At 35.3% G+C, this 12491-nt stretch overlaps 1 protein-coding gene across 1 annotated transcript; it reads right to left on the bottom strand.

Moving 5' to 3' along the window:
• Positions 1–461: 461 nt before the first annotated feature.
• Positions 462–12377, bottom strand: LOC120355649 (serine/threonine-protein kinase mTOR-like). Its single transcript, XM_039444257.1, has 5 exons — positions 12114–12377; positions 5765–5962; positions 3626–3847; positions 2381–2563; positions 462–792 (listed from the first exon to the last, which is right to left on the bottom strand). Exons 1-5 carry the CDS (start codon positions 12360–12362, stop codon positions 655–657), a joined length of 990 nt encoding a protein of 329 aa, XP_039300191.1. The 5' UTR covers positions 12363–12377; the 3' UTR covers positions 462–654.
• Positions 12378–12491: the final 114 nt, after the last annotated feature.

The following is a 12491-nucleotide window of genomic DNA, read 5'->3' as shown; positions in this document are numbered from 1 at the left end:
AAAACAAATAAACACATCATATCCGCAAAGACATTAAAATTATTTTAGAATTACATTAGTATTTAATATTAACGGGTGAACAATTTAAATGAGACCCCATATCATAATGAAAACATGATATTTAAATCTAGCGCTGAATAGGGTATAAACAGTAAATTCAATCAATCAAGTCGATACAATTTAATTAATAGAATTTGATTCAAATCTTAATCGATTAATATAATATTGAATGATTATAAAGATCAATAAAGCTATCTGAATGTAATTATCAAAAAATATGAGATATCAACATTATTCACATTTAATCATATTGGGAACTTCAATGTCACAGAGCCTCTTCAAAGTTGGCTGTCCGATATTACACTAACGTAATATTATGAATCATAATCATTAATCATTAGGACAATAGAAAATATGTCTTATAAATAATGAAAAAAATATTAATGAGGACTTATTAATTTAGGTTGAATAGAAGTGTCTGACCTTTGATACATAGCTTTCTCGGGCGCTGCTTGGAGGTGATGACCTGCAGTGAGCTCTGAATGTGTGCGATGCGCACAGTGGGCTGACCGGGGCAGTAGGAGCCAGGCACAGCCAGCTCGAGGTCGCGGCTCACCAGCAGCTTGGGACTGACGTACTGCAGCTCGAGGCTGGTCAGCTGTGGCAGCTGGCGGGAGATGCGCCGGAACACGTGGTAGTAGAGGTCCCACGCTGGTTCAAGTCGCGCACGTTGCCCGAGCCCTTGTACCGGTGGCACCACTCCACCGCCTCCACCAGGTCTCTACCGTACGCCTGCAATCATCAACCAACCAATCCTTGTTCTCAAGTAGTCATTACATGCGGAGGGTACCAAAACAAAGTTTAGCGTTCCCATATGAGTGGAATCAATTTCCATTCCGAGGGATTGAGGGAATGAACAAAAATGTTGATCATTCAGAGAGAAAAAAGAAGAAAAAATAGAATCAAATCTAGCAATATCTCTAGACAAGTACTATTATCACTACATAAGGTGGCCATCTTCATCAATTCAGTCTGGCTCATCAATCTCAGCTCTGGCTTTCAACAAGACAGCTAAACAATCTAATGACGGTTTATTTGTTTGAGAATATTTGAAGAGAGCATTTTTCATGTTGATTGCCATCATTTAAACAAGTATCAGAGACTAAACATCAATTTTTATTTCACTATACATCGTACAGTATGAAAAACTATAAAACTTTCGTTTATCCATTGATGACCAAAGTAGTTGTGAGATTATGAGAGCAGTAAAAATTTTAAAGTCTGAAAACACTATCACTAAATTGATTTTTAACTAGTTCAGAAAGATTCCTTCTCTTGGTAAGATCTTCATTTTGTGGTAGTCGGCTTGCCTCAGGGTTGACATCATGATGGAGTCTCGACTCATGCCGCATGGCATAAGTCAAATCGGCTTATCATCTCACAGGTCAAAAATGAAATGCGTATATCTTTATGCAAGTCACTCTTTCTGATGTACCAAGGAGCCTTGACTATATTCCTTTATACTTTATTTTGGAATCTCTGTATCAAAATGATGTTATTTCTACAGGCACATCCCCAGAGTTGGATCCCATACACCCAAATTGGTTTTAAAATTTGGTTGTGTAGAATGATGTTTATAAAAAAGGTTGGATTGGCGACCAAGTTATGTCACTTTGAGAGATCATGATGTAAAAGAGAATTTGAATCCCTTGCAAATGGTTTTAGAATTTCAGAATAGGAGAGATAAACCTAACTTAGAAAAATATATATTAGAGGATTATTCTAAATTTTGACACCATTTTTTTAATTCATATTTACTAAAGTACTAATCCGAAATGGAAAATCTTTGTACCAATGGAGATTCCAAAATGTTTATACATACAATAATTATTACCTTGGGTCCCTATTAGATTAGGTAGTCAGGACGTGGTCAACCAGGCGGGCAATTTCCTTACTCTGTCACCGGGCATTGTTTTTATTCATTTTTTTCACATAAAACACTTTCATTCTCAGAGTAGCTCGAATTAAAAAAAAAATATTACGGTTAGGATTGTGATATTATTTCAAGGTTGTATTCTATGGTGATGCTGAATTTATTTTGTCTTGCTTTGTGATTCTAAATGTATTAATGTGTGTGTGTGTATGAATTTGAATTGAATAGGCATTGAATTTTGAACTTTTGTATGATTAAAATATATCTTTATACTAAATTGTAATGAGGATAGATTATTTGCCACATTAATCTTAATTCAACTGGAAATTGAATACAGAAGAACAGTACTGACATATATACATGAGTATTGAATCAAGTAGTATTTTGCAATTTGTCAACGATTATTGGCTATATACGATCAAGGATGAATTCAGTATTGAGACTCACCTGATTGAATGAAGTTTCTTTGAGAGTTTGAGGTCCTCTTTCGAGCATCGCATGCAGAGGCTCGAGAGTATCGAACATGCCCTTCACATTGCGCTCTCCAAAGTAGAGCCGACTTGCTTCTTCGAGGCCTTCGTGCCACAACTCATGCCACAAGATTGCAACGCGAATCAGTTCATCGCTTACCTGTACAAACATTCAATCATTTTTCAACATAAATTTTCAAAAAAGACCGTAGTATGGCAAGTACTTTACTGAGAAAAGTAAGAAATGAAGAGAATACAATTAAGTTGCTTGAAAGCTTACCTTTAAAATTATCTTAAAGAAAAATCTAAATTACTTTTATTTTTCCCTTAAACAGTCATTCGGTTTGTTTCTTTTTCAATGGAGTACATTTGGTTCAATAGAATAGACTGAAATACTCAGGTAAATTAATAGTTGAATATCGGCCAACGAGCTTCGCTTTGGAGTACAAAAGCATAAAAAATTTATTACGAAAGAAGAAATCATAATAACATTCATAGTTCATACAGAAATGTTCTATCTAATCACAGTAAATTGAGATTAATTCCCAGAGGAATGCAAAAATTTCCTCACAAAGGCTCAGTTGCACAAAAGCCGGTTAAATTTTAATCCTGATTAATTTCACGTGAACCAAATCAGAGAAGACCATTTCAAAAAGATGGATCTACTGGAATTAATCAGGATTGAAAATTACCCGGCTTTTTTGCAACCGGCACTAAGTACCTGATTGAATGATTACAAAAGTTCAACAGCTGAGTCATAATTTTGACACAGTCCCACACACATGAACTCGCTCACTCACTTCCATCATCAACAGACGACGAAATAATTATTATCAGCTGTTTTCCAAGGATGAATAATAATTATCATTTTAATGTCCTTCAGCGAGTTTTCTCAGGGATGAGACCTAAATTTATAATATTTTTTGTTGTGCTTCAAGTTTTTTTCAACTTTGAGGCCTGGATGAATTTCATCTGATGTGACACAAAAATCTGTTATTCAGAATAGTATTTCATCTACGTTTAATTAGAATTGTATATTGCATAATATTCATTCAACGAGTAATCCAGTTTACTCCTCCCGTTTCTCATCTTAATAATCACTTCACATAAAACTTCTTTTAAGCTCCATTAATGAATGGAAGAATGAATAAAATTATCAAACTAAAAATCAAAATATGACATTAGTAATTTACTTGAAAATGGTGGATAAATGAATACACACCATCATAGCCTGTTGCACGAGCAGTTGGCTGTGTTCGCAGATGGATTTGAGAATTTTGTTGGCGGCATTGCGGCGCGGCAGACTGTTGGACTTGCTGGCGACAGTTAGTGGGTAGACGAGCGCCTGCGGGTGATGCTTGCCTATGTCCATCAGCAGGTGATGGATCAGGCGGCCAACCAACGCACGCGGCGTGTCGATGCGGGCTATCAGCTGCGGAATCACCTACACAAAACAGCACATTCCATATTTGGTATAGATAATCGGATTTCTACATTCAAATTGCACATAAAAAATTAATATATAAAATAGAAATAACAACAATAATTGAAGTTGATAAGTACAGTAAAGTAACTAGTTCATCATTAGCACAAATTATTGGAGATCTATAATGAGGTCCACGACAGTGGCAGTGAAGAAAGATAGGACAACAATGTTGCCGATTTTCTGCCTTGAAACAGTCTTCTATTGAGATAGCTGATACCGGTATATCTGATGTGATATTTACTGTTCATTCTTGCTTGAAATAATCATTTATATTTTATTCGTCAATAAGATATATTTTGAATGATTAAATAATAGATTTTTATAATTGAGATTGAATATTTTGTTAATTGATTATATTTCCACATTGTTAAAAAAATTACAACTAAGAAAGCTAGGAGAGCTAGGAAAGGATAGCGCTATCTGCTTTGTCGAATGATAGACAAGGATAGTAACACCAATGTTAACCAAATACTGTCATCATAATGTGGACCTCACTACATTATAAGCCACATTATTATTCGTAATAAATGTCTCATGATCATATTCAATTATCACACAGAAAGGCGACTAGAATATAAGTAATTAGAATGTATTGTCATATAGTATCAAACAGTATTTTTTCTTTAGGGCTACTTTTGAATATAAATAGTATTTTTTCTTTAGGGCTACTTTTGAATATAAATAAAAGTAGAAATCTGAGTATTATTTAGTCACGACATGTGTCGGCTATATAATGCCATTATCAAGTCTAAAATAATATCAAATTATTATAAGTATCAAATAATATATTTATACTGAAATGAATGATATGGAAAGAAACAAGACAAACGTTTTTACAGTAACTTGAAGAAAAAATAAAATCTACAAAATATTTGTTTGGAGAAATGTAGCAAGGGGAACGAGATCCAACACAAAACTTCATTGTTGAATTCAGAAACCTTGCCAAATTTTGATCTAGGAATACTTCACCACAGTCTCTTTTGAAAGAAACTAGGCTTGACTGCTCTGATTACAATGCTTAATCAGCGCTGCTATTCTTCCATATTTTTCCAATGATACAGATTTGGTAAGTTAAAACTTGAAATGACATAAAGATTTATATATTCGTTCTTGTATACATTTTGGCACGCCTTCTCATATTTATAAGCAAAAAATAGAGTAGTGTTATATGAAAATTCTTCAAGACTATTTTCGCAAAAACTGACTATTACTGAAAAATTGAATTCCAATATTAATACATAATGTTTAGGATAAATGGATTACATTTGCCAGTTGAGCGAGTGATATGCCATGATTATTGCAATATCTAGTAAAATAAATGGTTTCTGGAATGTTATTTGAATTAATTAAACTGTTTTAAGAGAATGAAAAGCGTCTATGCCGTGTGTCACTTGAATAAGCGGCTGTAAAAGCAAAGAGTTGTCGGTCAAGAGCCTTAGTTCCAAGTTCACTTCATTTTAGTGAAATCAACATTCACATTATTTTATATTTTTATAGAAAAATGTAAAATGGGAGTAATGTAAAATGTTAATAGGAGTTATCAGAATTATCAAAAATATCCTATCATTGCTTTCAACTGACATTTACAAGAATCATTCAAATTAAATATAGAAAGCTTCAACTTTCAAAGTATAAACTTGATTTTGAGATACTTGCAAGTCAAGTTACTTAAACACAATATGATCGCTCGACGCTCAAAACATCGAAGAGATTGGGTTTTAGTCAGTTCCAATAACATGATGTCTGAAAAATTGAATGTTATCTGAAATATTAACATGATATCGGAAATAATAACAGATTACTGCAACAAGCAAGCGAGAACATAACTGGGCATATTAATAGAGTAGCAGTTTTTCGAAAAGAAGCAAATCTGACCTGCAGCCAAGTGTCGATCTCAATACTGCGAATGCCCTCAACAATGGCGTCGTAGACCTCGGGCCACTGGCCGTAGTCGAACCAGAGAGTCAGCAGACGGAGGGTGTCCTGCAGCGAGCTGCCGTGCGACAGGGCGATCGACCGGAAGAAGCCCTCCACCGCCGGCACCGTGAACTTGGTGATGTACTGGTTGCTTGGCTGTCCACAAACAAAATTAATGTTTCACTCAGAATACACATCATCAAAGTACTGTGATGGATTTAATAATCTAGCAAGAAAGTCATTAGCCATAATTTCTGAATACCAAATTTGGAGTTTTTAATTTTTGTTCACCTACTTCTTGTAACTCAGCTTCAACTGTTTCTCCCTCAACCAGTAATTTCTCAGCTTCATCCATTTCTTCCTCAACCAGTATTTTCTCTAATACAACTCCACTCATTTTCTCCAATTCTTCTTCCTCTATAATGATGGGGTGTTGATTGTTTGCGAGGAAATATTTGTCTGTACGATTTTCTTTCTCTTAATTTTGTGCTGTGTTACTTTCTTCTCTCAAGGTCATTTTCCTTGGTGCTCCTGCAATTTTGCATGAGCCTTCTATATGCTTGATGTGGGTTGCCACAAATCAGTCAAGCCTCATGGGTTTTGCTGACCCGTCAAGAGCTCGTCTCTTCAAATCTCAAAATCACACTCCACTGGGGCTGAGGATGCTGTGAGATGAGGCGACTGCATTACTGCACTCCACAAAGGAAAATCATTTACTATTTTTTCCATTTTATTCCCGAAATCAGGACTGTAATAGGCGTTTAATCTGCCATCATTTTCAAGAGAAATTCTTTCCTCTACTAGTCCGTAGATTCTTCTCATCCAAAGACCAATTGATGAGTTACTTGTTTCGACTTCATCACAAACAATATCTTCCTCATCTTCATGTGTACTCTCAATTTCATTGAATTCAAATATTTGAATCCCTCTGATTCTACATATCAAAAATTCAAGACTTTCTTGAACTGGTATGAGCTCGTCTCCATCCTCATTGGAAACTTCACTCTCATTTGGAGAAAATGCCAGCGTCAATGTATGAATGAGAACTTCCACAAAACCTCTAAAGAGGTGGTTATTATTATTATTATATCGTATGAGATAAAGCACATCACATCATTTTATTTACAAAGTAAAAGTCACACAGTTAAATTCAGTGCGTCAAGCCATTGGATGAAATTTGGTGTTGCTTGATGCACCTCGTCACGGTTTCTCAGCGCCACACTCACATACAGCAGAGTCAGCAAAGCCCCATTTATACATCAGACCTCCACATCTTCCATGGCCAGTGCGCATTCGGTTCAACCGAGTCCATGTTCTTCGTGGCAGTTCAAATCCTGCTGGTCTTATGGTTGGGTCCAAATTCCAGGCACTCCCATTCTCAGCAAAATTATGCCATCTCCAGGCATTGGGTAAGTCAAAGTTGGAGTCCACGGAATTGCATGGAGCATTCCTGGATTTAAGCCGCTGTCTTGGCATATTTTTAAGGTCTTCATGGTTGGGTAGGGTCTGATTTTTATTTATTTCGGCAAACAAGTTTTTAAGAGCTTTATAACGTCTCAGTTGTGGTGGTGGAATATTACTCAATACAGGGAGCCACTCTCTAGGAGTTCACTTGACAGTGCCTGAGATCATCCTCATAGTTGAGTTCAAAGCTGTATATATCTGCTTGGTGTGAGCACTGTTCATCCATACTGGAGCACAGTATTCTGCAACTGAATATATCAGGGCCAAACCAGCTGTTCTTATTATGATACCAATACATCCCAAATAAAATTCTCTCAAGCGTTTTCTCTCTCCACTTAACCAAATTTTCCAATTTCTGGCAGCATTCAGAAAGTGTGCTACATCAAATCTGATATAACAAGGTGGGAGAAATTATCTCTCTTTGATAAAAAAAGAAAAGCTTTTTTCCAAATAGTCATGTGTATCAGATGATCGGCCAAATGATCTCGCAACCGCACTTTTCAGTGCTACAGAGTTGTCAATGTTCACCTCTCGAGGGCAAGGAGCCCCTCTCCTTTTCCATTCGTTGATCCAAAAGAGGATTGTATTCGAGTCTTGTTTCTCGGATATCATTTGATTCACTGGTATTTGATATCCACCAGCATTTAACACCATCTCATATGGAAACGAGTGACCTGACAGCCCATTTGGTCGTCTAATTTTTTACTATTGAGCCTGTAGCATCCAGTAAAAGGACAACATAGGTGCTTTTTGTAAATGATTTGTACATCAACATCTGTGCTGGAGTTGAATAGTGGACGAAGACTTTGTCTAATCCTATGTCATGGATGATTCCAGCATAGGGTTCAGAATGTTTCATTGGATCCAGGCTAATTGATGTATCAACCCCTGGGAGTATTTATAGGGCTTTTATCTCGTTGCTCCTGCTAGGCTTTTCTCAAAACATAAGAATGAAATAGATGAGGTGGCTCTACATCCCCTTGATCCATCAACTTATTGGCTGTAATTTTCCTGTGAGCGGATGCAGGGGTTTTTTCAAATGTAATCCCCCTGTAATTTTGTATTCAGAAACCTAAACAAACGTCAAATTTGTCAAAACAAACCTAAACTAAGGATCTAGAATATTTTCAACTAATTTTATGAAAATTTCCGAGCTGGTGTGAAGTTGGCCCGGAGAATTTGAAACTTCCAAATTTTGTATTCAGAAACCTAAACAAAAGTCAAATTTGTCAAAACAAACCTAAACTAACGATTTATAACATTTCCATTGAGAGGGCTGACATCATCCGGGCCAACTTCACAGACGTATGTCCTACCGTTAGTGGCCAGCATTGAACAAATTATGAGCATCATTCTTATTGTATGAAAAATTCATGTGATTTTCTAAATTGTGAAATGAGTAAAGTATTGTTTTTATGAAAATGAAGCAAGGGGAACGAGATCCAACTCAGGACTCAATAGTTGAATTCAGAAACCTCGCCGTGGCTTGATTTGGGAAGTCTGCACCCAGCCTCTTTGAAGAGAACTAGGCATGACTGCTCGGATAACGATATATTATCAGTGCAGTGAATACTTCCAGCAACAAACGTATATTTCAAACTATACTATTGCTTATTAAAGTAGAACAATCATGAGAAGAATAATAATTAAATATTAAGGAAGATAAAAGTATAATACAGTACAAACATTAACAATCTCTAAAAACAGTATTACAAATTTGTTTCATCTGCATAAAAAATAAGATCTGATAAAATCTAATATAAATTGAATATAAGAATCCTTTGATAGGGATGAAAATTGTAGCAAGGGGAACGAGATCCAACACAGTACTTAAGTGTTGAATTCAGAAACCTTGCCGATACTCCTTGATTTAGGAAGAAGAAATCTCATTGATATTAACCGCTCTGATTAAAATGCATGAGCAAAGCAGTTTGAACGTCCATCCTTATTACGATGTTGAAAACACTCACTCGGTTTATTTCATAGCTGATTCATTTTTCATTAATTCACAAATAGCAGGATTCGTTGAAATGAAAGTAAAATATCAATACAGTATGAGATACAGTGTCATCATTTGTCCCTGAATTTAATTATATGAAAAATAAACGGGTGTTTCATCACAATCTTAGTTTGGAATCGTTTGTATCAAGGGGAAAGATATGAAACAAAAATGACATTTTTAAATTTAGAAACCTTACAATTTTTCAGATGGGAAATTTATTCGACTGTCTTATTGAAATAAAACTGGTCAAGTGAGTTCCAGTTACAATCCTTAGACAATTATTTTATTGCTTCTTTGTTTATAGAAAACTGGCACTTAGGCTACTCAAGTGGATTTCACAATAATTTAAGAATAAGAGCTCGGATCGAAAATAATCATCATATTAATTCATTGGAGGGACGTTTGAACAAAAATACTAAACTACAATCCTTAGGAACTACAAATATTCATAAGAGAACATGTAGCGTGGGGAACGAGATCCAACAAAAGACTTCATTGTTGAATCCAGAAACCTCGCCAACTCTTGATTTGGGAAGTAGATCCACAGTCTCTTCAAATTGAAACTGGGCTTGACTGCACAGATTACAATGTATAATCAATGCTGTCGTTGCTTCCATGTTAAATACAGATTAAATAAAGGGTTACCCATCACCTGATGTTTCTATGAGCAACAATCGACGAAAAGAATCGTATGGAGAACGAGATCCAGAACCAAACTCATTTAGGGCCGGTTTCCGAGCTCGGGATCTATAAGTCCAGGACTGAAATAAGCTCTCGGGTCTAAATTGACTTTCTGAGTCACGATTTTATCTTCTAAGCTCCGGAGTCTATCAAGTTCTCGACTTATTTGAGTCCAGGACTTTAACGCAGTGAACATGAGGGAAATTCACAATATTTTACTGTTGTATTGTTGGCATTATAGCAAAACGGAAACAGCTGATTACAGCGGGACAATTGAAATGAGCATGCTCTCCAAACTATTTTGTAAAAATACGTTTCGATTTCTTTTTAGGCCTATTCAAAGCAAAACCTTTGAAAGGTGAATGAATAAACATTTCATTTTACGTTATGTTATTATTGATCATTGATCCTAACCAGTGATTTTGGAATAAAAATTTCATTAGACTATTTAGTTTGAAAACGTATTAGTTTTGAAAAAAAAACTGGAGAAATAATTTATTATTATTAATATGTTGAATATGACATTGATTAATAACATTCAGATTGGAATATAAATTCCAGGCAATCCTTGTATTATTTCGCTTGAACATTTTTAGGTTATGTCAGAGTCGTAAAATGAGGTTAGGTTTTTACACATAATTCTGATAAAATTATATTCCAAAATGAACTTGCAAACTATAAATTATGAATTTAGATGGACTAATCCAAATAATTTAGGTATTCCATGACATCTATTTGGCTTTTTATCTATCCAAAACAATAACTGAATTGTATTTGCTCAGTTAAGTCTAGAACTTGAATTTAAACCCTATCCCAGTCGAGGGTTTAAAATCACGCTGTTTCAAGTCCTGTACTTAACGATTTTTGATAAATCCTTGACTCGGAAAGAGGCGAGAATCTAATTCAAGTCCTGGACTTATAAGCCCTTCACTCAAAAAGCGAAATTATAAACTCCAGGTTCTAACATGATCTCTAAACTCCAGAGTCTATTTAAGTCCTCAACTACGTTAACGCTCTGACTCGGAAAGCCAATTTTCTGACTCCAGAGTTTAAAGCCAGTTAAAGTCTAGAACTTAGCTAAATCCCGAGCTCGGAAACCGGCCCTTAAAGAATTCACAAATCTTCAATTTTTTCATGTATCAAGTCAACTGCTATGAAATAACAATAGACTACTATAAATCAACATAATGTTTACTGATAGCATAAGACACCATAAATTATATTTACATGCCTCTAAATTTGGTAGCTCGAAAAGAGAAGAAAAATACACTTCATATGAAATGAGTTAAGATTCAAAAATTTATTCTAGAATCTTCATCCGAAGAATCTTATCCATATCTATACTTGTAAATTAGGATCGTTTACTGTACGCGTATCATGTGATCTCTTCATAACACTGATTAATATACCAATCTAGTAAGCATAAAATTGTCCCTTAAATGAGTGACCCCGGTGTCAAGACGAAACTGAATATTTTCAATGTAACTCAAACTCAATATTTTACAATTTCAAGTGCTTAGTGAGTTGAGCTAAGTGATGCAATTTAATTTGGTTTTGAATTTATTTAAATTCAAAATTTCTTTTGTGAGTGTTAGCACTGAAAATTGAACACATATATTTAAAGTAAAAGAAACATTACCTACTTTCAGACTAGTATATGAATCAAAATTCAAGAGAGGAACAGTTCTGGGCTGTACCTGTTGTTCCTCCCTCAATCATTTTGATGAATTGTATATAATTGAATCAATAATTGATGAATAAGCTGAAACGAACAGGAATCGCAATTGAAAAGGATCACTTAATTTCAACTCAATCTGTCACATTTTTTCCAATGAAAGGCATCATCATCTCACGAATGTAACATCCGTTTCTTCTCGAAATTGTGTTGAAATTAAATTAAAAATTAACCGATAAATCCAATTTAAAATAGTAAACCATGCCAAATCCACCAATGAATACAATAATTGAATCAACTGTAAACTACTAATCAGTGCAAAATGCACCGATCTATCCAATAATTAAATCAACTAAACTAGTAGACAATATAAAATTCACCGATAAATCCAATAATTTAATCAACTGTGAACTACGAGAGTAGTAAACAATGAAAAATGCACAGATATATCCAATAATTGAATCAACTGTGAACTAGTTGTTTACCAGAGGGGCGGCGGCACGTGGGGTGGGCGGCTCTCCTATGGCCTGATGCTGGTGCTTGTAGAAGAGGACGGTTTCGAAGTTGATGTATGCCCAGGCGTGCCACGCCTTGTACCACGAGTTGTCATGCTCGGTGGATGCGGCGTAGTACTGAAGAACAGCTGGGATCGACTGCTCGTTGATGCCCTGCAGGCTCTCCTGCCACTGGCCCAGCTTCAAGTAGCATCTCAAATGACAAATTACAAATGACATTATTACATTTGCATTAAAAATAATTGATTTAACTAGATTAGTATTGATGCCAGATGACATTACATTTACATTAAGAATGATTGATTCTACTATAGTGAGCACGTTATAATGGCAGTAGATAAACGATAG

The sequence above is a fragment of the Nilaparvata lugens genome, unplaced genomic scaffold (assembly GCF_014356525.2).
Source record: "Nilaparvata lugens isolate BPH unplaced genomic scaffold, ASM1435652v1 scaffold3880, whole genome shotgun sequence".
Taxonomy (NCBI): Eukaryota; Metazoa; Arthropoda; class Insecta; order Hemiptera; family Delphacidae; genus Nilaparvata; species Nilaparvata lugens.
This window is presented reverse-complemented; position numbering and strand designations above follow the sequence as displayed.